The sequence below is a fragment of the Crinia signifera genome, chromosome 6, assembly GCF_055691185.1.
Source record: "Crinia signifera chromosome 6, ASM5569118v1, whole genome shotgun sequence".
Classification (NCBI taxonomy): Eukaryota; Metazoa; Chordata; class Amphibia; order Anura; family Myobatrachidae; genus Crinia; species Crinia signifera.
The window spans coordinates 276,557,729-276,580,987 of NC_139222.1; the positions used below are offsets into that span (position 1 = coordinate 276,557,729).

Sequence of the window (23,259 nt, forward strand, 5' to 3'; positions counted from 1 at the left end):
GGTTGTACTGAGCGGGAAGCTGCACCAGCTGATGCAGAAACCTCCCACTGTTTGTGATCACAGCCACACGCTATCTTGGAGCCGACTCACGCTGCTCACTTGAGCTCAAACTACAAGCCAGCCGACTACATTTCCCATCAACCACTACTGCCCACGGCTCTCCATCTCAGCCGGCAGCAGATTGGAGCCTCCGTCTCTCCCCTCCGGCGGACGTCACCAAGCCATCGCTCCGGGTAGAGCCCCTGCCACCATCGGGTTCCCCGTCAGAGCTGCAGACACAGTAACATCACGGACACCGGGTCGAGCAACCTACAACATCGTGCTCCCCGGCCCCTCCAGCTATCCATTCTAAGGAGGGTGAGCATATGGTCCTGGACATTAGTGCGTTCCCCGAATACCATCCATCTGCGTTACACGCGCTAAAAAGGGTACTGCGCTATTGTCATCTGTGCATATTCTATCTGCCTGCTTCCATCGTTACTGGCTTGTGTCCCCCGCAACCTTCCCCCCTTCTCCCCTTGCTATTTAACAGCTGAACTCTGCTAAATTAACAAGACTGGCTATAATTCTGCTATCAGGCATTTATTTTATGATCCAAGTGGAGAGTGTTTTCTGCTATACATTTCTCTATTGAGCATGCTTTATTGTATCTGTTTTTAAATATATCTGTATGAATTTATATATCTTTATTTATATTCTTTTTATATAAAATTTGTTACATTACTATTGAGTGTCTCCGGTTGTCCTTTTGTTCAGCAAAAAGCTCATAGGCTCAGCAGCGCAGGTGTAATCAATTTCTTAACAGCCTATCAGCGCCTTTGACTCCGCCCACGCACAGTGACAGAGAGGCACCACAGTGGCTGCGGAAATGGGGCTGGTTATAGTGGGGAGGGGGGACCCCACGAGGTTTTCATTTTTACACAGAGAAGCATCGCACGGATCAGTCTGATGGGAAACTCGGCATCCAAATAGGAATCGTTTTACCATCGGAAAATACGAATCTGGAGAATACGGCATCTTTGTAAATTTTCTGTATTCTCCATTCATAGTTTTGGGCCAATAACTGTCGATCCGGGTCGTACCTATTCGTACATGGGATCGGCCAAATTCAGCCTTCTTAGTAAATTTCCCCCTGAAAACAAATACAACTAAAATGTACAGTATGGGCAAACCCTTCATAACAAAGACGCAGCCATATTGTAAAACAAAAACGAGTAACGATTATGAAAATAAGGATATAGGTGGGAATGAGATCTTACCACAGAGATTGCAGCGCCGGCATTTTGTAGCATAGTTCCAATTAGCTGCGTACGTCCCATTAGTACAGCCCTGGCACAGGGTGTCTGATGACGCCGTACATTTCTGCTTTACGAAGGAACCTGTTATAATAAATCAGTGTATTTATTACGAAGATACATTCGCCTGCTATGTGATATCTTATGCAATATGAATATTTCTATACATACAATATGAGTATATAATAATTTTGCACATGGACCCAACCCGTCAGTGCGACATATCAGTGTTAAAACCCCGACACTCGGGATCCTGATGGCCACCGGCTATTCTCCCTTGCTTCCCCCCACAGTCTGAGTCCGGCCAGTCAGCTTTGCGATGTCGGGCTAATGATTGTCAGGATCCCGACTGTCGCTATACCACACCCTATAAGGGTATAACTGTGTACTGGTGGAATGTGAATAAGGTTCCGCTACTGTGTGGTTTCATTTTAATTCTAGGTACTAATTGTGGCCAAGCCCCTTCCCAGCTCGATAACAGCATTTTTTTTTGCGAGTACAGTACTCATTCCCAATCTTCTATTCCTCCACACCAGTGCTGTGAAGCCGGACCCAGGTGAGTACACTACATCACAGGACAGTACAGGGAGGCTAAGACTGAGGGCTGTGACAGCATTTCTAGCCGTGCACATGGGCGGGATTTCACTCCTGAAGGGCGCCGTTTACCTGCTCGCTGGGCTCCGAACTCTCACAGCCCAGTGAGCAGGTCTGAATCGGGCCATTAATCTCTGCCCTGTAGCACATTTCAGAGAGGGGAGGGGAGGGGGGGGGTGAGTCCCAGATAACGTGACTCTAAGAGAATGGTGTCATTGTACCCCCATGCCACACGTTACACTAGTAACTGCACTTATTTACAGGACACCCTCCTCCATATACTGCTCCGACCATATACCGTTCTAGTCACCACCATTATTAACACCCATTGACCGGAGCTGGTCTCCAAGCGCTTTCCTAGCCGTCCCCCCATACAATAGGGTCATACCAGTTAATAAATATCAATGACCTTTAAACTTATGCAGTTGTTGTCCGTGTCATTATTTTTAGTGATGAGATGTGTCCGTGTGTTTTATTTCTAGGGGTAATATAGAGTTAAGCTGGTGTTAAAGGTCAATCGCTATAAATCAATAGGCGCCTTAACAGGCTCAGCTGCCTTATATATATACACAGCGCAACGGCGGAGGGGTGGGGTCCCACACTCGCCCCTCCCACAGCCTGCACAGGAAATGCCCTGACCCCTCCGGCCGGCTGCTGGTGGCTACTGGTGTCCTCGGCCCCAGACTGGCTGGGAGCTGTGTGGGGACTGGTGAGCTTACATGTGTCAGTACTGGTGAGCTTGCACGCGTGTCATCATCCCCTCCCCTATAATCTGGATTTCGTGTGTCATTTTAATGGGCTTGTAAATTATTTGTCCCCTCCGGCCAGGCACACCCCTCTTCTCAGGAACATTCTGCAGTTCCTAGAATTGCAGCCATACCATAAAGTGGAGGTTCCCCTTTCAGACTAGAACGTGAGAACTCTGCCGCTGCTTCATTGTCTAAGACGTCACGGTAAACCCTGTAATAGGTTTATGACTCTTGGGTGGGAATGTATCAAGCATTGGAGCCAATACAGTGGCTCAAAGCAACCAATCCGCTTCTGTCATTTATCTAGCACAGGCCTTGAAATGATAGATACAAGCTTTGGGCACCATATCCCCTGTATCGGTCTCCAAGTCTTGCTACATCTCCCCCTCAGTCACTTTTACTTCTGGAATAGACCTGTCCCTGTCGCTGAGTATTAGGAACTGTGGCAGGGAATGAGGAAGTAGTGTGATTGGTCATACAACGTGGGTGGCGCTCACATGATATATACTGTAGATCCGACATTAGCCCATCTAGGAGGTGGGCGTTATCGGTACCCAGTGCTACAGCTGGTGATGTGGGCATATCTCTGTACAGCGCTGCACAACTGTGGGTGCCATGTAATAACGGGTCACAATTATGCATGTCCTCAGAGGCAGAACACTGGGAGGCAACGGAGTCATCTGCCACCAGGCTCCTGCTCCTAAGGGGGCACTTCTGCAAGTTTAAATCCATTAATAGAAAGCCATTGATATCGCTTCAGTGGATAAAAGCCTTTAGAAGCCAGAGCGACCACTCTAATTAGTATCATGACGCATTTCTTCCATTTTATACGCACACAAATCCTGTAAATAGGTTAGCTTCAATTTGCGTATATCTTAATAGTGTCCCAATTTTTGCGCCCTAGTCCTGTTTCTTTTGGACTTTGTCCCACACACAGACAGCTGTTATGGTTTTCACCTGGGCTCTGGGTGATACGACAGCTGGCAGGAGAGAAAAGATCAGGCGTGAGCCCGCAGCTGGGACCGCTGTTTAGGACGGCCACAGCGAAACCTACACTGACTCTGTTGAGTCCCCCGGGCAGGTGGAATACCCCTGCAAGTGCTAGGCTTCGCCTGTAGCCGCCGCGTTCGACAGAGCCAGTTAGGCCGGCTCTGACCCCGATACAGCCAGGTGTTAGGTAATGACAAGGGGTGAGCAATCGCCAGGGGGTAGCTCAAAAGGATGATCTGGCTAAAGGACCTAGCTGGAAAAAGACCCCTGACTACCGGCACCAGGCCAAGGACGGGAGTTGCGACCCAGTCGCAGACACAAGAGATACAATAGGGAATCTCGGAACAGGGGCACACCAAGGCAAGTGATTCCCCAAAACCAGTTGCAGATGGAAAGGGAAACACCCCTGCCTGATGGAAGCTAGGGTGACAGACAATAACAAAACAGGAGGAACAGCTGGAAAAATGACACAAAGGAATAACGACGGACCCACAGCGGGGAACAGCCACGGCGGGCAAATGAATAATAAAAGATAGAACCACCGGGCTCCAAAGGAGCACTTATGTGACCCACAGGGAGAAGAGGGAAGTGGATCAGGCGCAGGCTCTGGCCCAGGACTGGATGACACACCAAGCAGACTTGGAAGCAGGAAACCAGGAGAGCACTGGAATTTCCAAAGGAGAACAGCAGGAACCAGAAAGCTCCAGGGTCCGGGTATACAGGCTGATGCTACAGTGAGCAATGTAGATTTTTAGGGGAGGGGGGGGGAATTGGATGTATCCACACAGGCAAGTGCTATAGCACTAGTGAACCCCAAATGAGACAATTTTGTGTGTAAAGCTCGGAGGGGGTGCAGCCAAAGACAATAAGTTTACCATAGAAAAAAGGACAGAGAAGAATGTCTTTTTTATTGGCGCACAGAGATGAGTTTGAAAGAATTATATTTTTAAAATTTTAATGTTTTAATTCATATATTATAATAAGTACTGTCCTATGAGTGAAATGTTTTCCGGATATATGGGAAAATTCTTTTATTTTTAATTCAGTTTTTAAATTGTTATTAAAATATTTATATGGTTGTCAGTGTCCTTTATTTGTTCTTAATTTATTTATTGTTTCCAGGGGAAGTTAGTTTTTAAATGTCTTTCTTAGAGGAGAATTGTTTATCTCGTTCTTTTTGTAAACTCCCACTGTATTAAAACTGTGTGTGATATAGTTGTAGTTTTACTTCCTTAGTGAGCAAAAATATGTGCTTCAGTATTCCTTAATTTCTGTGTCACTTTTGCTTTAAATAGTCCCGTGGGTTCAAGCGGTGCGTAGCGGTTTGGCATATACACTTGTCAGTTTAGATGACTTGTGTACTATAAGTATATAGCAGTTGATTGATTTCCCTTCTTATCAGCCAATTTCCCGCAAGTAAGAGAATGCACAGGGATTTATTGCTGGGAGTGAGGAATATCTAATGCCTTTTATATATCCACAGACTTAATATCTAGTTTTATCAAACAGTTCCTGCGTATCTTTGCTTTGTCAAGTATCTGCAGGATACGCTGGGATGTTGGGTTGATGTAAGACAATCAAAAACGCAGGTTTTAAAGAGTATCCAGCGATCTGGCATACACACCATCAGATATCTGCAAGATACGCTAGGATATTGGATTGGTGCGGAGCAATCAAACCTGCAGATTTACAGAGTATCCAGCAATTTGGCATACACACAATCAATTAACGCGAATATCTTCTACTAGTATGTTGCCATTGTTTTAGCTGGGTTTGCAGCAATTGATTGATTTCCCTTCTTATCAGCCAATTTCCCGCAAGTAAGAGAATGCACAGGGATTTATTGCTGGGAGTGAGGAATGTCTAATACCTTTTATATATCCACAGACTTAATATCCAGTTTTATCAAACAATTCCTGCGTATCTTTGCTTTGTCAAGTATCTGCAGGATACGCTGGGATGTTGGGTTGATATCCAACAATCAAAAACGCAGGTTTTAAAGAGTATCCAGCGATCTGGCATACACACCATCAGATATCTGCAAGATACGCTAGGATATTGGATTGGTGCGAAGCAATCAAACCTGCAGATTTACAGAGTATCCAGCAATTTGGCATACACACAATCAATTAAAGCAAATATCTTCTGCTATTATGTCGCTGTTGATTTAACTGGGTTTGCGGTGTATCCAAATTCTGGTATACACTTCGTCACTTTATTGTGACTTGTATTGAATTTTACCCATCTGCGGGTGTGTAGCAGTTGCACATCTATCAAAATGATGTAACTTGTCTGCTACAAGGTATGCTGGCGTGTTGGATTGGTGCGATGTAAAACTTATCAGTCTCGCCGATTTTAAAGAGTGTGCTTCAATTTGGCATACACATCTGTCAAATTTATTTGACTTATTTTCTGCGAGTGTTAAACTGATTCACCAATGACACAGAAATTAAGGAATACTGAAGCACATATTTTTGCTCACTAAGGAAGTAAAACTACAACTATATCACACACAGTTTTAATACAGTGGGAGTTTACAAAAAGAACGAGATAAACAATTCTCCTCTAAGAAAGACATTTAAAAACTAACTTCCCCTGGAAACAATAAATAAATTAAGAACAAATAAAGGACACTGACAACCATATAAATATTTTAATAACAATTTAAAAACTGAATTAAAGATAAAAGAATTTTCCCATATATCCGGAAAACATTTCACTCATAGGACAGTACTTATTATTATATATGAATTAAAACATTAACATTTTAAAAATATAATTCTTTCAAACTCATCTCTGTGCGCCAATAAAAAAGACATTCTTCTCTGTCCTTTTTTCTACAGTGAGCAATGAGCTGCAGAGGATAAATCCTGAGATCCAAACAGCAGACGGAACAGGGAACCAGGTAGCGAAGCTGAGAGCTGACCGAGAGTTCTCTCCACAGGAAGCAGGAACTAAACATAGGTTAACAGGAAGCTATCACTGGCAGAGTACTACAGGTGAGCCTGCCTTATAAAGGGCTCAGGTGATTAATTACACCTGAAGATTCAGGGAGCTCCCAGGCTAGTGCTTGATTAGCTTAATTATCTCACAGCCTAGTGAATAAATTAAGCTCCCAGAACACAAAGCTGTAATGGCAACAGACCTGCCACTGGAGGCCACCAGTGAGTCAAAATGCCAAACAGAAAATGACAGAAAACAAAACAGACTGGTTCCTGACAACAGCAGTGTCCCGCAGTGTGGGGCTGGGCAGTTGGGAGTCCCTGTGTCACTCGCATGCTTACAGAGTCTCTTCACAGGAGACAGATGGACTGGGGCATGGCCAATAGCGCAGAAACAGGGGCGTGGCTCATGATCGCAGCATTCCCACTAGGGCACACCCCCTTTGTGGAGGCCACACCGCCTTATCGCGAGCATCCCATATTTAGAAAGTGAAGTGGTATGAGTATATATAACATATACAATGTTTAGATGTAATAACAGCGATGGAAGCGCTGCGTCTTGAAGTTCACCGATCACACAATTCATAGAATTCAGAAAATGATATACGAAACCTATACCTGATAACATTATTTCCTATCAATAATGGGGACATAAACATTCATACTGTAGGTAAACAGTTCTAGAAAAATGGGGACATCGGAGTCAATTTCGACACCCTCTTCTGAACTGATGCTGACACCCAGAAGAGGGTGTCGAAATTGTCGAGGAGACTGAAGATGAAGTAGAGGAAGGGAAGAACAGGACAGAGCACAGTATCTTCTTCGGAGAAGACGCCGGCAACTAAGAACACTCTGAGGAGAGGTAAGGTTAGGGACAGTTAGGGCATTCACACCCTCCTGAATACCGCTGACAACCAATCCCAACGGCGACCTCCGCAAGTACAACAAAGTGCAAGCCACGCCAATACCCCATTGGAAAAAACTCCACTCACTCCAAAAGGAGTTGTAAACATTGAAAGGCTACATTTTACCTGTCATTATCATATGTTTTATTTTATTTATTTTTTCTGGCATGCACATAGGCATTATACACAAGCGCTTAAATCATTCTATAATATTGTGTAACCCCTCCCCCCTTTTTAAGCAGCTAATTTGAGCGCAGTGGTATCCTTCTTTTCCAAAGAATCTGATTGTTTCTATGGGCAAAATCGCTTTTTTTTTTTTTCATTTTTTAATTTTGAGAAGATTTAAGGTTCCCAAACACGGTACAATGGTGCTGTGCGATGCGCGCTCCCAGGGGCATCCCATCGCACAGCACATGAAGTCTGTGCAGCCCGCGCTTTTAGTACTAGATTGTATCGTGTCTAGTACAAAACGTATGGTGCTGTAGCACATTGTATTCTTTTGTACTAGATGATATGCAATCTAGTACAAAAAGCACAGAGTTCATCGCACCGTGTATGGGCACCTTTAGAAAATGTACCCCATACAATCATTCCATTGACACTATCCCTATGTTATTCTGTGGGGAATTAAAAAAATAGTCAGTTTGGTGTAAAGGTTCCAGCAGGTTACATACTGTAGTGTACAGATTTAGCCAGGCTCCCTCTTGATGGCGAATCGCCAGAACGTCACCGCTGGCGATCCGCCAGCAGCCCGGCTCTCCATCTGACTAAGACGCGCATGCATCTCATGCGCGTCTCAGTTTCTGTGCAGCGGGGCGACGGGAACCTGTCCGTCTCCACTTCAGGGAGATGGACAGGGTTAGGAGGGGGTGCGGGGAGGCGGCGGGGACCCGGGGGAAGCCGTCGGAAAGGACGCGTGCGCATCTCGTGCATCCCCTTTCGCAGATACAGATGGCGGGTGGCGGGGGATGGCGGCTGGCGCCATCGCCATCCCCTGCAAAGAAGAGACCCGCTCCATCTGTATGTGCGCTGTGATACTGGAAGCTACACACACCTGGCCATCTCACACAGTGGCGTAGCTAGAAATTTTTCTCCCCCCTGCCAAGGCGATGGACTACCGGCACTACTGACTGAGTGAGCCCCGAGCTGATCCCGCTCTGTGCATATCTAATGAGCGGGGACCCAGCGCAGTGCATATTTAATGAGCGGGTCCCGCTCATTTAATATGCACTGCACTGGGTCCCCGCTCATTAGATATGTACAGGGTGGGACCAGCTCAGCGCTTACTGCTGCCTGGGTTGCCTGTCAGTTTCTCCAGCGGCGCCCACCACAGACCCCGCTGGCGCCACTCCCCCAAGCAGCCGCTGGGGGAGCTGCCACATTTGTAGCTACGCCGCTGATCTCACACCTGTGACACATACCCTTAGACACAGCTGCACATTGTCTTACCTGGGGGACAGCGGTCACAGCACCTGTCCCATTCCTCGGACTTGTACTGAGTCTCCCCGCATTCAGGTTGCTCTTCAGCTTTTGTGAACTGTGAGGAATAAAAAAAAAACATCAGCCGATATTCATAAGGACGCCTGATATAACATCCACAGTGCCTCATGCCTCATTGATGTCACTACTCATAGCATGGGTGATTAGCAGCCTAAATACAGTAAATGGCTGCCTTCACTGAGTGGTGGTGACCATAGGCGAATCTAGAATTATGGTAATGGGTGGTCCCAAATCTAGGCACAACAGGAGGGGGACCTTTGCGCGGCGCAGCCGCGCTGCAAAAAGGGGGCATGGCCTCATGGGAAGGAGGCGTGGCATTACAAAAAGGGGTGTGGTATTACACTTTAGACCTTACACAGTAATGCCCATTACACATTTTAGCAAACTCCGTATTACCCATTACACATAAAGCCACACGCCGTAATTCCAATTACACATAAGGCCACACACCATTATGCCCATTACACATTGTGCCACACATCATGATGCCCATTACATACTATATAACAAACCATAATGCCCATTACATATTTGCCACATAAGTGCTCATTGCTAGGGGGTTCTTGCTTGATGGCCCCATAGTACCCATTACACATGATGCCGCACACCATACTACCCATTACACATGATGCTACACACCATAGTACCCTTTACACATAATGCTGCACACATAATGTCCCTTACACATAATGTCCCTTACACATGATGCTGCACACATAATGTGGCTTACACATAATGCTGCACACCGTAATGCCCCTTACACATTAAGTCACACATTATGCGTGATGCCCCCACATACTGCCACTTGTAGCGTCCCCCAAAAGTGCCACTTACGGTAAATTTTTATATGAGCCTTCGCTGCTGCTGCAGGGAGAGATGGAGAGCGGTGCAGCTGCTTCTATGGGGAGAGGAGCAGAGCGCAGCGCAGAGCACGCTCCCACTACCCTCCTGGTGTCCCCTCTAGCCGAGTGGACATTTGAAATATTGTGCGCGCTGTTGTTGTGCGTGACGTTGGGGGAGCACGCCAGGCGCTGGCACCACATGGTTAAAGGGGGGGTGGGCTGAGGTGAAAGTGGGGAGAAGAATTGGAGCGGAAAGCTGCAGGGGTGACAGTCATTGACAGCTGGGCAGAGAGCAGGGGGCTGCCCGGCTGTATTCAGAGCACTGCAGGTCACGGCTGTTTGAAATAATACCCCTTTCACAACAGAAAATGCAGGGATTTACCCAGGAATATGGTCCCAGGATTATGCAGGGACATTCCCAGGCTGACCACTTATACACCAGCCTAGTCCCTGCATTTTGTGGTGTGAGGGGGAGAGACAACCACTCCTCTCTCCCTACCTCCCTTTAACCAACCAGCTATATCTTCGGAACCAACTGACCCATTTACATGAGACCAGTATCATATTGAAGAACTTTTGAGTTGGCTTCGAATGATTTTGGTCCCGTGAAACTGGACTGTTTGGTTCCAGAGAAATCTGCCCTCAAAGAACATAAACAGTCATGAAATTACATTTAAGAAATGAAAATCAAAACAAAAAACGGTGTAACCTCAATATCCCTGGAACCAATTAACCCATATGGATCCAGCCTGGTATTAGATTGAAGGCCCAGCGATTTGGGTTCGACTGAGATCAACCTCGAGCTTCAGTGATGCCGAAGGGGGAACTGGCAGCCGTTGAACTGGGTGGGGGTCGGAATTAGCGGGTCCCATGTTATCCTATAGGGAAAACGTTCCAGCTTTGCCTGGCCGTATCTCCGGTTCCCAGGGGGCTAGAGACACGGGGCTGAGCTCGTTGGAAAGCCCCATCCCTCAGCTACAAAATGGGCTAATGGGTGGTCCTGTGCACCCCCGGACCACCCCCTAGATTCGCCTATGGTGGTGACGGATCCACATAATGATATAACAGTACTCACCACAAAGCATAATAATAATAACAATCTTAAAGAAGATCATAATCATATTTTCTCACCCTCATTAGCCACAAAACCATCAGGAAAGGTGAAAATGGGATAAAGGATGACCTCAAAAATGTGCGAATGAATATTATCAGAGTGTCTCCAGACATAAGGCTATGACAAAATGGCTTCCACAGCAGTGTAAGGCAACTAACGTGACAGCAATTCCAAGGATCACATGCCTGTATGTACACAGTATGTAGCTGTACTAAGTAGGCAAGAAGCGGAGGTGAACGTTCGCCTGTCAGCAGTGCATGTTTTGCATTTTTTCTCAAAAATATGATGTGGTAATATACATAAGAACGGGCGACACCAAGTCCCATACAGTCCTGTCTCTACTAGGGCCAGATGTACTAAGCTTGAAAAGTGATATAATGGAGAGTGATAAACCACCAGCCAATCAGCTCCTACCTGACATTTGTCAAACACAGGGCCAGATTCTCTAAGCTTCAAATGTGATAAAATGGAGAGTGATAAACAGCCAGCCAATCAGCTCCTGTCTGACATTTCTCAAACAGTCTGTGACATGGCAGGTAGGAGCTGATTGGCTGGTGGTTTATCACTCTCTATTTTATCACTGTTCATGCTTAGTAAATCTGGCCCTAGCGAGAGAAGCTGACTACCTGGGCTGTTCTCATAAGCTCAGCTAGATGGTGACAGCATAACTGTGGCCAGGGCTGCCAACAGGGGGGTGCTGTGGGTACAGCTGTCCCAGGCCCCAGCCTCTGGTAGGGCCCGGGCAGCTCATTTTGCCCACCGCAAACCCCCCCCCCCCCCCAACTGCCTCCGCTGTGCTGCCTGTGCTCGGTGCAGGTCCTGAGCACAGGCTTCTTCAATGCAGGACATCGGCATCCAATAACAATGCTGCATCGGCTTTTGAGCCAATCAGAGCTTGTGTACAATTAGCCAATCAGAGTGGCTGCTGGTACACGGGCTCTGATTGGCTCACCAGGCGATGCTGCATTTTAGTTGGCCGTCGGCATCCTGCAATGAAGAAGCCTGTGTTTCGGGACCTGCTGCGCTCAGCAGTAGAGGATGAGGAAGCAGGAGTCGGGTGGTAAGGGAGGGGGGGAGATGAGGGGGGGCAGGAGGGGCCCAGACTGGAAATCAGTCCTGGTCCTCAAAATTCCTAGTGGCAGCCCTGACTGTGGGCTATACCGAGTGAACTATGTGGGTGACTCTGTAGTGATCGGACAGAGCCCCGTTCCGGTGGGGGAGGTTTGCGAATGCTCATGCATATATTTGCGCCTGTGCAGACGCCCTGTGCTAACGCCTCCAGCGAGTATCACACTTCGTTCGCACAGGAAGGGGTAGAAGGGGGAGGGCGGACACCGGCCCGGGGCAGGGGTACCCCTAGTGTTTTATGGGCGTCCATAAGAAAATGCTTGGTGTTCCCCTGGGAACGCAGGCGGGCAGATGCTTGCTCGCGGCGGGGGGGCTGATGTCACATGACACCAGCGACGCCCCCCTCTTCGGCGAACTCAGATGTAAATAAAGTCAGTTATTTTCAAAGGTGACATAAATCATTTGATGGTCCGTGACCGATGATGTCTCTGCTCGTGTACATCCCCTCGCATGTTACCGAGGGGATTCTGAGGCGGGGGGGGGCATTCCGAACACATTAAATATTTATAAGTGTAAGTATTGAATGCGTATTATTGCACTGATGATGATGAGAAGGAAAACAAGTATACGGTTAGCGACGGGCGCGCTGCAGACATAAGTACGAGTCTGCCGACCACCTCATGTGCACATTTATAACCACGCACGCGAGGCAGAAGAGCCTGCGGACAATTGGGGTGAGATTTAATAGGATAAGAGAGTCAGAAAGTGAGAGATTTGGGAAGAAATCTCCAGCTTTTTTAGAGCGGCAATCATTTACACTGCAAAATCACACTGGTTTTGCGGTGTAATTGATTGCCGCTTTAAAAAAACCTGGAGATTTCTTCCCAAATCTCTCACTTTCTGAATCTCTCATCCTATTAAATCTCACCCTTGGCGGGATGTATCAACATACATCCGCGCCCTTCGCACGGCAGCCGCCGCGATGCTACCGCATATGTACTAACATATGCGGCCAGCATCGGGCTGCGGTAACGGAGACCCCCGCGATACCTGTGATGTGGGCTGCGGGGGTCTCCGTCACCTCCCGGCGGCTGCCAGCGTCCCCCTGTGTCTCCTCCTCCCCCCTGAAGCCGGATGTCCTCCCGGCTGTCACACCAGGGGGAGGAGGAGGTTAAAGGAGGACGGGAGGGGGGGCGGCGCGCGGACGGCGTACGTCGGGCGGCGAAAGAAGCCCATAGGCTTCTATAGGGTATCGCCACCCTCTGGGTGGCGATACCCTGGCCTGCGAAAACGGGGCGAACCGGTGATAGTACATAGGAAAATGCGGTAAAACGGGGGTTTTACCGCATTTTCCCTTTAGTACATCCCGCCACCTATGCGTTCAACTCACCGTCTTTCCTAGCTGATTACCACCAGCCATTTACAAATAAACAAGGTTAGGAGGGGAGAGGAAGGAAGTACAGAGCAATATTTCACCACGACATTATACTAAGAACTGTCAGCGAGTTATGTATCATTACTTCCCCTTTCCCAAACACAACCAGTTGAAAAACACATTTGGGTTTAACAATAGGGTAGAGAAGGGGGGAGCGGTGACCAGGGTAAGGTACAGACAAGGGTCCGTATAGTACAGCTAATGTTTGGATCAACAGGTCTGAGAGTCCTAAGCAGTGAGGCCCAGGTATATATGTGCCCAGCTTCCTATGGCTCCGACGTAATGGTGTCAACCTCTAAATTCCAGCCGCTTGCTTCTATATTATCAAATAACTAGTTAAAAGCCAGTCAAAATGACAGCTTCTGCAATTTCTCACTTTGAGCTGTGACAGTGTTTACCTTATCTTTGAGCTGGGACAGTTTTTAGTCCCCAACTCTCCACCCCACCCCCAGTCCCTATCTGCTGCTACCTCCAATCTCTGTCTTTACAGCTATCTCTCAACATATCCAGGAAGTTTGAAACAGATCAGTGTCCCTGCAAAGATTGCTTTCACTTTCGGTGAACGAGTAATTTGGTATGTCGAGTGGTCTCTGTTGGTCACCTTATAGAGGTGAGGAGTAGTTGGCCTTTTATATAGTGTTAAGGCTATGAGATGTATCCTCTTGTCACGTTACAGAGAGCCAACCCTTGATCTACCATTCGCAGGATCCCTTACCATAGACCAGTCATGGGAAACCTTTGGCACTCCAGCTGTTTTTGAACTACACATCCCAACATGCCCTGCTACAGTTTTGATACTATGCTAAAACAGTTGCAGGGCATGGTGGGATGTGTAGTTCAACAACAGCTAGAGGTCCAAAGGTTCTCCATCAGTGCCACAGACCCTCACTAATCGGAAGATAGCGGCACAGCAATTCCCACTTCGCTTCATCTTCACTGGGCATTGCTCTGTCCTGGCACTCAAAGGGTGCTAAGGCAATTGACAATACAACACTGCGATCATCTCACACGCATTAAAAATGCGAGATGTAAGAAATATATCCCTAAATGTCTACAGGAAATGATTATTTAAAATAACCAATAAAATAAGGCATTTTACGCAATTTATGACAGCAACTTGGCCGAATGTCACATATCTGTGCTGTGTTTGAGTAGGACGAGATCTCACTTCCTTATTCCAGGGGATAATGTCCAACATGTGACCTCCGAGGTTCCCACTAGTAATATCACACATTGCAACACAGGCCACGTTTCACTTTCCAGCTATCCTGGAACTACAAGGGGTAAACAAACCAATCAGATGCTATGTATCATCTTCTAGAAGGTGTTAAATAAATAAGAAATGGAATCTGCTTGGTTACAACATCGCATCTTCGGTGGAACTCCTATCTTAGTAAATTTACCCACAAATGTCAGTATGTAACTGCCGGTGCATGCTGGGAGTTGTAGTAACAACAGTTAGCTGATCTAAGATGTATTTAAGCACGGAGAGTGATAAAGTAGAGAGAGGAGTACCAATCAATCAGCTCCTGGCATTTTTTAAACACAAACCATAAAAATAGTGTTAGGAGCTGATTGGCTAGTACTTGATCCCTCTCCAAGATTTAAGAAATGTCCCCCAAACTAAGAATATTATGTGGTACACAATTCTGATCACTAGCATTCACCTATTATGACTACAGAACATTACAAAACGTGGCACACAATGAAGCTTTTTGCATCATCGGGCCACCTGTGCAGTGGCAACTGTGGTAAGGATTATTGGCAAATGTGTCAGGCTGCGGTAGGCTGCAGGGTGGTGCGGGCGGATTGTGTCCAGTCTGGAGACCTGCCCACTCTTCCAGCTGAGTGTTCCAGAGCTCCACGTGATTTTTGGGAGCCTCCTGGTTGTTTCCAGGAGATTATGCAATTATCTGTTTTGCTTACTTACTTTACATTTTAAGATGCAGACACACCCGGGACTCAAACCCACCACCTGTGGCACTGCAGCCAGACACTCTATGTGCATTAGCTGCACGCTACATAGATCTGCTCATTTGCAATGCTGATTAATATACTTAGAAATCTTACAGTTCTAATGCAAGATCAAACAGCTCAATGAGTAGGGTGTTTGACTGGAATGCAACAGGCCATAGGTTTCAATCCCGGACATGGCAGTGTATCAAAATGTGTCATTTTATAAAGGGTATTATAACTAAGCAACATAGAGCTGTTTGGGGGGGTGTCATTTCTCTTTCTGGCAGATGCCACGCAGAACTCTAGGTACGGCTCGGAGTCTCACGCCAACTGTAGCTTTTACTGGTTCAGGAGCCACAATAAACACTTGCACCACAGTTATATATTTATGGGAGCGCCCGCACTATTTGTTGAACAGAAATGATTATAATGTGTGATTGTTTAACCAGTGGAACATTGCCCAGGAAGTACAATTATACAGACCTGGTGTGTGTGTACAGAGCGCACTTGTGTTATTATGGCCCCGCCTCTAACGGTGCAATGCGAGGTATATACAGTATGGTACAAACTAACCGCACATTCCAACAATTCATTTATATATTACACAGAATCAAACAGAATATTTTAGTTTCATTCTTATCAGACTGAGTGGCTCATTTATCGCAATTCATACCAGTTATATTTAAGTTAATATTGCAGTGGTTCCCAAACTGTGTGCCGTGGCTCCCTGGGGTGCCTTGGGACACTTGCAGGGGTGCCACGGGTTGGTGGTTCAGGACCAATTCAAATTATTTATGATCAATTATTTCTGGACAAAACCAGTGCTGGAGGCTGCCAGTCATAAAATGTGTACAATCAGAACCAAATGCTGCCCTCTACCACATAACTGAACCTAAGAAGCACATATAAACACAGTCTATTTAATTTGATATATAATTCAGATTTTTTAGGGTGCCGTGATTAGAAAAAGATTGGGAACCCCTGTAATATTGCATTAGATGGCATATTTTAACCCCTTCCCGACATATGACGTACATGTACGTCATATGACGGTTGCGGGGGAATCAAGCCAGCTCACGGAGTGAGCAGGCTTGAAAGAGAGCAGGTAATGGCTGTATATTACAGCCAGGTACCTGCTCTCACGGCCACGAGCGGCGAGTTCGCCGATCGTGGCCGTTTAACCCTTTAAGCACCGCGGGCAAAGCGCCCGCAGTGCTTTAATAGCTGATCGGAGGGGGGGCGCCCCCCTCCGGCGCCAATCGGGGCCCCCCGCGGCGAGATCGGAGGGTGCCGATCGGTTGCCATGGCAGCCAGGGGTCTAATGTAGACCCCTGTGCTGGCCATGTCAGCATTCCTATTACATCCTGCCTGAGGCAGGATGTAATAGGAAGTGCTGAAAATCACTATGTTCAGCCATAGAGCTCTATGGCTGAACCTAGTACAGGCGATCGCGCCCCCGAGTGGTCAAGTACACTAGGGGGCCTTGTAGTAAAAGTAAAAAAAAAAAAAAAAAATTAAAATATACAAAAAAAATTAAAAAATATTAAAAAAGTTCAAATCACCCCCCTTTCCCCATTTTACAAATAAAAATAAATAAAAAATAAAAAAAATAAACATATTTGGTATCGCCGCGTTCCTAAAAGTCCGATCTATTAAAATATAACATTAGTTATCCCGCACGGTTAAAGGCGTAAACGGGAAAAAATTCCCAACGCCAAAACTACGTTTTTTGGTCGCATCGCCTACCCAAAAAAATGTAAATAAAAGAGATCAGAAAGTCGCACATATCCCATAATGGTATTAATTAAAAAGTACACTTCAGCCCGCAAAAAATGAGCCCTCACCCAGGTCCGTAGGTGGAAAAATAAAAAAGTTATAAGCCGCAGAACATGGCGACGCGACGCAAATTAGAAAAACCGTAAAATTTTCTATTTTTTTTTTAGTGGTAAAACGTAACGAAAACTATATAAGTTTGGTATCACCGGAATCGTAACGACCCATAGAATAAAGATAACCCATCATTTTAAACGAACTATGAACTCCAAAAAAACCGTAACCAGCGCAAAATTGTGGAATTGCGTTTTTTTTTCCTTTTTACCCCACATTGAATTATTTCCTAATTCCCCAGAATATTATACGGTATAGTAAATGGTACCATTAAAAAGTACAACTTGTCCCGCAAAAAAAAGCCCTCATGTGTCTATATAGCCGGAAAATTAAAAAAGTTACGCTTATTTGAACGCGAGGAGGAAAAAAAAAAAAAAAGTTAAGAAAAAACGCCCCGTCGGGAAGGGGTTAAAGTGTGGAATGTACTGTATTAATCAAATGCAATTTGTATGGGATAGGGTCACTATGTCAATCCTATAAAGGTCGACGTCCAATAGGTTGACCACTGAAATAGGTCTAAATGGCTAAGGTCAACAGGATCAGAAGGTCAACACAAGCATTAAGTCGACAATGGGAAGGCCGACAGTCAAAAGGTCGACATGAGTTTTTCAGTTCTCTTTTTTTCGCCGACTTGTGCCGGCAGGCGGTATTTCATACCAGGGCCGCCAATAGGGGGGTGCTGTGGGTACAGCTGTTCTGGGTACTTGACTTTGGAAGGGCCCTGGCAGCTCATTTTGCCCACCACCCCCCCCCCCCCCCCCCTCCAACTGCCTTCACTGCACGGCGCTGAACAAAGCAGGTTTCGGAGCGCAGGCTTATTCAACCCAGGACACTGGCGGCCAATTAAAATGCTGCACCGGTTTTTGAGACAATCAGAGCTTGCGTACCGGTAGCCAATCAGAGTGACTGATGGTATGCAAGCTCTGATTTGCTCACTAGCCGGTGCTGCATTGTAATTGGCCGCCGGCAGGGCCTCGGCGCCCTCCTGCAAACTATAAATTCGTGCCCACCCAAACTTTACAAAGGGAGGGATGTGGCCACACAATAGTGCTCCCACTCCAAATTACACCACACAATAGCACAATCTTATTCAGCTAACACAGCACCAGTGCCGTAACTAGCCATTTTGGTGCCATATGTTAAAAACCAGGGACAGTGCGCGCCGAAGGCGTGCAAAATTGTAGAAGCGTGGCTTCATGGGGAATTGGCGTGGTCACATAAAAAGTACCAACAACACCATAATCCCCATAACACATTATGCTTCACACCTCAAAGCCCCACATAATGATGCCCCTTACATAATATGCAGAACACCATAATGCCCATTACACATTATGCCACACACCGTAATTCCCCTTACACAATATGCCATGCACTATAATGCCCATATGACATTGACACACATTATGCTACACATATTACCCCGAGTACTCCTGCATATGCCCACATTTGTAGCGTTGCTTATTCATAACACCCACACCAGTTGTGAAAAGTAGTTTCTCTGCTTATATGTAGTGCCCACACCAGTTGCCGACATTAGTAGCACTGTGTAACCATATACCCACAACAGTTGCCGACATAAGTAGCGCTGCCTATACACGTGCCCACACCAGTTGCCGACATTAGTAGCACTGTGTAACCATATACCCACACCAGTTGCCGACATAAGTAGCGCTGCCTATACACGTGCCCACACCAGTTGCCGACATTAGTAGCACTGCCTATACACGTGCCCACACCAGTTGCCGACATTAGTAGCGCTGCCTATACACATGCCCACACCACTTGCCAACATTAGTAGCACTGCCTATACACATGCTCACACCAGTTGCCGACATTAGTAGCGCTGCCTATACACGTGTCCACATCAGCTGCTGACATTAGTAGCACTGCCTATACACATGTCCACACCAGATACTGATAGTAGTAGCACTGCGTATACATATGCCCACACCAGTTGCTGACATTAGTAGCACTGAACGTCCGTCCGGGGAGTGGGCGTTTGTTTGCCTGGTGGGTGGCAATAAGCTGCTCGCTAAGCAGGGAACGACTGCTGCTTTACGAACAGTCCCGAATCACCCCCACAGAACCTATACAAACACACAACAGAAACACAGACACTTACGTTTTTTAGAGTGCCCAGTCCTGAGAGAGGAGGATGCCATTGCCACAGGAGATCATGGGGGACTGGAGAACATCACTTTTCATCCACAGCATTTTGCCGCGAATCGTGGGTCGGCGGGAGGGGGCGGAGCCAATATGGGAGGGGGCGGAGCCAATATGACCAGCTATTTGTGCATATAGCCACGAAGGGGCGGAGCAACAATGAAATCATAATATGAAGAGGGGCTGCTACTGCTGGTCAGGCACAGCAGCACTCCTCTTGTGGCCATTTTTAGACCTCCCCGCTGCTCTCACTTGCTGCAGGTCCTGGCTGAGCTGCCTGATCGGAGCTGAGAGTCCCGATTACGGCAGCCAGCCCAAAGCACAGTGACTGCATCTGGCAGTCACTGTCCAGTCCAGGAGGGAGAGACCGGCGGCGGCAGCAGGAGTCTAGGACTTCAGCGTGAGTGTTGGTAGCCTGCCTTGCAGTACTCAACCTGAGTCCCCGGCCGAATTGTGTGGGTGGCGCTACACCCGCGAGTGGGTGGAGCCATCCATGTCTGGGCAACTTTCGGCCTCACATGCGGCCGGCCTCCCGGGAAAGTTCCCATGACTTAAATGGCCAATACGCCCCTGCTGCCTGTCATACACTGACAGCGGCAGAACCACACAGTGGCAGAGAGAGTCGCAGAGCAGGGAGAGAGCGCCTATACAGCCCAGCGCCTCCCTGCTTTGCAGGCTTTGCTGAGCGGCTCGCGCCGGCCCTGGCCGCCGGCATCCTGAGTTGAAGAAGCCTGTGCTCTGGGACCTCAGGGATGCAGCTCAGCAGAAGAGGAGATGGGGGAGCAGGAGCCGCGTTATGGTAAGTCAAGTGAGATTGGGAGGGGGCCAGACTGAAATGAGTCTTGGGCCCCAAAATTCCTGAAGGCAGCCCTGTTTCATACCCTACCATCCACTACAGCGTGGTGGAAGAACACAATAGTGTGCCGAGCGCAGCGAAGCACCGTGCGCGAAGCATGGCAAGCACAGCGAGCCATGTGAGGGGACGCGGTGCTATGTTATGAATCGCGTGGCTCCAACTGTATATACGTCCGCTGCTGGATAAGTGGAAGCAATATCCACCCAGTGGTGGAGATGTGTATTGCATGCATATTGTATGTCGTGCCGCAATGCGTCTGAGCGCACTACAACAGTGTATAGGCGCACCCTTGTATGTAACTCTTGTATAGGCGCACTGTCCGGATGAATAAGGGTGGCTCCATCTGTACACTGCAGAGCCTGATACAGTAAAGTGGTGGTTTGTTTTGGTTTAGATGGGGCGCTCCAGGGAAGCTGCTTTTGCATGAACACTGTAGAGTCTACCCTATGTGACTCAAGAATATATATATGGAATGAAAGGAGGTTGTGTTCTGGAATGGGGAAGAGCCCATTCCAGAACACAACCTCCTGGTACAGTAAAGGTTCAGAGACGGCCATCTAAACTGATCGGGGGTTTAGTCATTGACGCAAGAGGAAAGGTTATCTATGTTTATGCTGGAGAGCAGGTGTTTAAGAGGGGACATGATTAACATTTACAAATATATCATGGGACAATATAGGCAACTGTCAGGTGCTGTATACTATGAGGACTATGCACAGGACACGTGGGCATCCCCTGAGATTAGAGAGGACATTTCTGCTCCTGCATCTCCAATCTCCGTCTTCACAGCTCCCTCCGGGCTCTGTCCATATCCAGGACATTTGAAATGTCATTTTGGTTTCACTTTCTGTTAAAGAGTCATTTGGACCTTGTGAGAGCTTTCTATTTAACCCTTAGCAGTCCATTTTTTTTTTGCAATTCAAGCTGTTTGGTTTAAATGTTTAAATAAATAAATTGTCATTTTTTTTAATTTAAAAAATGGTCTACATTGAACGATGTTAATGTTCTTATTTTAAAGTGGCTCAGCATTGGATCTGCTACTAGCGCTAGGGCTGTTGAGCCTGACTAGATGCAAGGGTTAAATGTGAATGTAGTTCTCCTTTAAAAGTTGTTGAACAGAATAATTAATGTGAGACACTGGTTAGAAAAATCATAGCATGCAAATACAAGGTGCAACGCCTATTACCTTCTGATCAATCATTAATGCACTTAAGTATTGCATAACCTTTCCTATCTAATTACATCCCCACTGTACAGTCCACACATCTCGTCGCGTATCTTCTCATCCCCATCCTCCTGACCATGGCTGGGCCACCGTATCAGACGGCCCACTAACAGCTTCTGCAATCTGGCTGGACCATTATGCAATAGATACCTTCTATACTTGTGCGGGTGTGGATCAGCTCACATACAGTAGGGCCTTATTCTAGTTCACTCTTAGAGGCAAATTCCTTCTTAGATGGACAAAACCCTGTGCACTGCAGGGGGGCAGATGTAACATGTGCAGAGTGGCGAGCGGACGCGGAATACATTTAAAGTAATACGCGGGGCTCGTTGCGCTCGCCACGCTTCGGGCTCGGTGGCTCGCTGCGCTCTCCACACTATCTAAAATCAACTCCACACCGACATGGATAGTGGGGGTATGAAAAGGTCGGAGGATGCGTAACGCGGCCCCCCGGGGGATCGCTGCGCTCGCCACGCATCGGGTTCACGTTCATAGTGGGGGTGGCGTGGAGGTGCATTTAACATTGTAAGCACCCATTAGGGTGTTTATACAATGAAAAATCGTATAGGGGGGGCCAAAATCGCATCGCATGCGGCTATATGGCATGTGATGCGATACAATGCATAAGATGCCATATGACTGAAAATCGTGGGTGCCATGCTAGGAAACAAGTACCAAAATATCAATGGTCATTCATTGCATAGTTTAACACTATCGATGGCCAGTTGCAGAATTGCCATCGATGACAATGGCAACGATGGCCATCCCTAGCTGTGGTTCCAGCCCAGACGCCTTCCCCACCTCTCATCCCATTCACTCTCCTAAGTCTCCTCCCTTCTCCTGGGAGCCAGGCCAGCTGCCTGTCTCATAACAAAATTTGCATTCTGGGTGTGGTATGTAAAGGTGTATTTTGTGTATATAGAATTAAATATATGTATAACTGCTGTATACATATGAGTGCACGTGTGCATATTGTATATTTATGAATTGAGTTTAAAGGGAGCAGACATATACAGATGGCGCACCTCTCGTTTAGACGGGATCTGGCAGGGGGGCCCCGCCAGCCGCCGGAAGGGGATGCGCGCGCACGGGACACTTGCGTGTTCCTTTCTGTCATTGGTCCCCGCCATCGTCTCGTCGATGGTCCCCTCCGCCTCCCCGCACCCCTGTAACACTGCCCGTCTCCCTGAAGCGGAGACGAGCAGGGTTTGCATCTCCTGCCGCCAAAAAAACTGGGGCGTATGTGCGTGTGAGATGCTCGCATGTCCCAGTCAGATGGAGCAGGGACATCCTGGCGATTTTTTTGGTGTTGGATGGGGTTTTGTAAAGGAAGTTTTGTGCTCCATCTGTCTGTCTGTTCATATATATAAAATATATACTGTACTGTATACATAAAATTATATTTGGGACTTATGAATAGGACATTATTGATTCAGGTTGTTATTATAATAGTATCTAGGGATTTTGAAAAGTCTTCATTTATTTCGTAATATATTGTTTCCTACAGTAGACGGGTTCTGTATACTCACTGGGGCAGGGTGCACCACAGGTAAAAATGTGGCCAAACCTCTGAAAATCTATATTCAGAGGTCTGACCACATTTCTCATATACACCAAGGTCCTGAATGTGATACATTCTAGATCAGGGGTAGCCAACGCCAGTCCTCGAGAGCTACCAACAGTTAACGTGTTCCAGGTCTCCTCACAGAATCACAAGTGATGTAATTAGCTCCAC

The 23,259-nt window shown here is 47.0% G+C and overlaps 1 protein-coding gene across 1 annotated transcript in view; it reads right to left on the bottom strand.

Annotated features, from left to right (window-relative positions):
- LTBR (lymphotoxin beta receptor) overlaps positions 1–23,259 on the bottom strand; it is a 42,645-nt gene that overhangs the window by 11,958 nt on the left and 7,428 nt on the right. Inside the window, exons 2-3 of the mRNA XM_083149691.1 lie at positions 8,925–9,012; positions 1,260–1,379 (exon numbers count right to left, since the gene is read on the bottom strand). Of these exons, the coding sequence (XP_083005817.1) occupies positions 1,260–1,379; positions 8,925–9,012 (208 nt within the window). The remainder of the gene's footprint in view (positions 1–1,259; positions 1,380–8,924; positions 9,013–23,259) is intronic.